This window comes from Spermophilus citellus, assembly GCF_964194105.1.
Source record: "Spermophilus citellus genome assembly, chromosome: 15".
Lineage (NCBI taxonomy): Eukaryota > Metazoa > Chordata > Mammalia > Rodentia > Sciuridae > Spermophilus > Spermophilus citellus.
This window is the reverse complement of record NC_138195.1, coordinates 85,888,504-85,892,265: the sequence shown is the minus strand read 5'-3', so window position 1 is coordinate 85,892,265 and position 3,762 is coordinate 85,888,504. Positions and strand designations below refer to the sequence as shown.

Below are 3,762 nucleotides of genomic sequence, written 5' to 3'. Positions count from 1 at the left end.
CCAGAACCCTCCAGCGCCCCGGTCAGCCTTGGCTGGGACTCTCCGCAGGATCCGGAGCTGAAGGGCAGGTCTGTCTTGACTCCCCCACCTCCCCGGTGCATCTCGACCCTCACCCCCGCTCCCTCCCCTGCGCCTTCCCCTGAAGACCGCGCGACGCCGTCCTGACAGCCGGCGCCTCCCGCTTCTCACCTCCCTGGCGCTCTTCGTGTACGGGAGTCTCAGAGGCGCGGCAAGCTCCGCAGCCCAGCCTACCCCGCGCCTCTCCAGCCCCGGCTGGCCGGCCCTCCCCCTTCCTGGCTCGATCCTCCGGCACTGCCCTCCCCACTAGTACTCTGAGCGCAGAGTTGGGAAATGCGCGCTCCGCCCCCATTTTCCATACAAGGGAGCGCTGGAGTGGAGGGCGAGCCGGAGGGGGAGGCGCTCCCAGCCCCTCTCAAAAGCTTTGAGCCCACTGGGAACCCCTGGATCCGTTCAGCCGCGGCGGAGAAGCCAGAAGCCCGGGCTGCCGTCGCGGGCGGAGGGCCGCTAGAGGACAGCGCAGGTCCTGCCCCTCCCTCCCTCTTGGGAACGCTTTCCCATCCGCCAAGCCCACTCGCAGGTAGGACCTCGCTCCTGGGTCTGGACTGCGTAGACCTGAAGGGCTATAAATGAAGTAGGAGTAGTTTAAGTAACCCGTGCATGTCTAACCATGCTTGAATTTATTTCACACAGGAGGAAGGACTGCAATTTTTATTGATTTTGGGGTTGTTGTGTGGCCAATTATTCCAAGGGGAGGACTTGGGTGGTGAGGGGCGGGCACGAATGATGTAGAAGGGGCGGATGGAGAACAGAACGTCACCGACTTCAATTATCTTCGGACAGGTGGCCATGACCTCACTACCTGCTCGAAACCCCAGGGTCCCTGACTTGTTTTCTGGGCTGCCAGCAGCAGCCACAACTCCAGCTAACCAGAGCACAGAGGCCTCGCCGGGCAACGGGTCAGCAGCAGGCCCCGGTGCGCAGGCCATCACGCCATTCCAAAGCCTGCAGCTTGTGCATCAGCTGAAGGGGCTGATTGTGCTGCTCTACAGCGTCGTGGTGGTCGTGGGGCTGGTGGGCAATTGCCTGCTGGTGCTGGTGATTGCGCGAGTGCGCCGGCTGCACAACGTGACCAACTTCCTCATCGGCAACCTGGCCCTGTCAGACGTGCTCATGTGTGCCGCCTGCGTGCCGCTTACGCTGGCCTACGCCTTCGAGCCACGCGGCTGGGTGTTCGGCGGCGGTCTGTGTCACCTGGTCTTTTTCCTGCAGCCGGTCACCGTCTACGTGTCGGTGTTCACACTCACCACCATAGCAGTGGACCGTTACGTCGTGCTGGTGCACCCGCTGCGCCGGCGCATCTCGCTGCGCCTCAGCGCCTACGCGGTGCTGGCTATCTGGGCGCTGTCCGCGGTGCTGGCGCTGCCCGCCGCCGTGCACACCTACCACGTCGAGCTCAAGCCTCACGATGTGCGCCTCTGCGAGGAGTTCTGGGGCTCCCAGGAGCGCCAGCGCCAGCTCTACGCCTGGGGGCTGCTGCTTGTCACCTACCTGCTCCCTCTGCTGGTCATCCTCCTGTCTTATGTCCGGGTGTCGGTGAAGCTTCGGAACCGCGTGGTGCCGGGCTGCGTGACCCAGAGCCAGGCGGACTGGGACCGTGCGCGGCGTCGCCGCACTTTCTGCTTGCTGGTGATGGTTGTGGTGGTGTTCGCCGTGTGCTGGCTGCCGCTGCATGTCTTCAACCTGATGCGGGATCTTGACCCGCAAGCCATCGACCCCTATGCCTTTGGGCTGGTGCAGCTGCTCTGCCACTGGCTCGCCATGAGCTCTGCCTGCTACAACCCCTTCATCTACGCCTGGCTGCACGACAGCTTCCGCGAGGAGCTGCGCAAGCTGTTGCTCACCTGGCCCCGCAAGATCGCACCCCATGGCCAGACCGTGACCGTCAGCGTGATCATCTGATGCCACTGTGCCAGGCCTGGGCTGCAGAGTTCCAGGTTCTCTGGCCTCCAAGGTTGGACTGGAGACCTTATTTCCAGAGCTAAGCCAGCACAAGGGAAAAATTTCCAACCCAGACTGTTTGTCTAGCGTCCTGTCTTGTTCTTGTGTCTTTTAAAATGTTAAGTGGGCTTTGCGGAGTAGGAGGCCAGGGAAGAGGATTTATTATTTCTTCCTTATGTCCTGGAAAGACAAACAGACCTTTCTCTGGGGTCAGAAAACGTTTTAGAACCATGGTTTTCATCCCTGCTTTCTCTTCCTCTTGCTCAGTGGTGGTGAAGGAACACTGTGGGTGGGATTCCAAATGGCCTATTGGGGTTGGCAGAGGTTTTCAGCTTGCCTTTTTAAAAGGACTCAGCTGAGATAATGCCTGGTATTCTTACATCAACTTGAACCCTTGACTCCAGGATTTCAGGTGAATATGTTTTACAACTCTTTACTTAGGATTTCAGCATTTCCTGAATAAGACCATTAGGCACAAAAGGATTTTAGTTTTAAAACCACTTGAGTTTACAGTACAAAACCACTTACAAACTGCCTTTCAAAAAGTCTTGTTTTTGTTGTCCTTTGTTATTACTCCTCAACTACTATTTTAAAATGATGAGATGGATTAGTCAATGAATAGATAGCTAAAGAGAAAAAGGTCCAGTTCATTTAAGGGGACATATAACTAAAGGACACAAGGACAGGCATTGTGCATGTGTGTGTTTGTGTGTGTGTGTGTGTGTGTGTGTGTGTGTGCACAACTAGTGTTTGCCACAAGGCAGGCACTCAAATATTTTATTGGTGTTCTGAACGCTCGATGTAAACTGTATGCCACAGCAATTCTCCTGCATTCTCTAATTGCTCAGTTGCAACACATCAGCAGCTGTCGTCTGACTGCTCAGCACCTGCTCCTTGGAGACACTTGGAACATATCAACCCTGATTAGAAGGACTGGGAGAAGTTTCCTTAAGGACAGCACAGGAAAATACGCTGCTGTCCATAAGATGCACAGATCCAACAGTTCACTAATTACTTCCAGGGTTAAGGGAACAGGTGAAGACTGTTGGGCATGGTAGCAGGCTGATAATTATCATGTTAATCTCCTGAGAGTTAAGGAGGACAAGTGCCCTGAGACAAGGGTCTCCATAATGAATGTTAGAACAGCAATTGGGGCAGTGAGAGCAGGAGCCTTGGGAAATGATACTCAATACCCAGCTGTCAGATCAGCCCCTGTGGTATGTGAGGCACGAACTAGTGTCTACAGCCACTCAGTCAATGCTTCCCCTCCTCTTGGTTCTCTAACTCCCAGAAATGAGTTCATTCACTTGCTGAAGTGCTCTGAAAGGCAAGGAGAGAAAGGTTGGTATTGGGATGACAAGTATTAAATCCTGAGACCAATGTCAACCATGATGGGAGAGGACGCATTTGTGATTGGGCCAGGCAGCCAGAGGAGTCTTCAGTAGCTACAGGGTTGGCCTCTTCACTGCGCAGGAAAGAACAGGGAAGAGCTGGCTTTGAAGAAAGAACTAGGCAGTTTAGGAGGGGAGGTAGAAGTTACCTCTGGCAATGTCACCAAGCCACTTAGCCTTGTCCAAGTATTGGAGGACGAATAATCTGTGCTCTAATAATGCAGCCCACTGCCATAGCATATTGTCACAGGATTATGTTCCCTGCCCCAAATGAGCGTATCTCCCAGGCATCCCAGGAAGTTTCTGAGACTGGCCTTCAACTTGTGATCCTCCTGTCTCAGTCTCCTGAATC

At 55.0% G+C, this 3,762-nt stretch overlaps 1 protein-coding gene across 1 annotated transcript; it reads left to right on the top strand.

Moving 5' to 3' along the window:
• Window positions 1-867: 867 nt before the first annotated feature.
• Window positions 868-1,980, top strand: PRLHR (prolactin releasing hormone receptor; the record flags this gene model as incomplete). Its single annotated transcript, XM_081268375.1, has 1 exon — window positions 868-1,980. The coding sequence occupies one exon, from the start codon at window positions 868-870 to the stop codon at window positions 1,978-1,980; it is 1,113 nt and encodes a 370-aa protein (XP_081124501.1).
• Window positions 1,981-3,762: the final 1,782 nt, after the last annotated feature.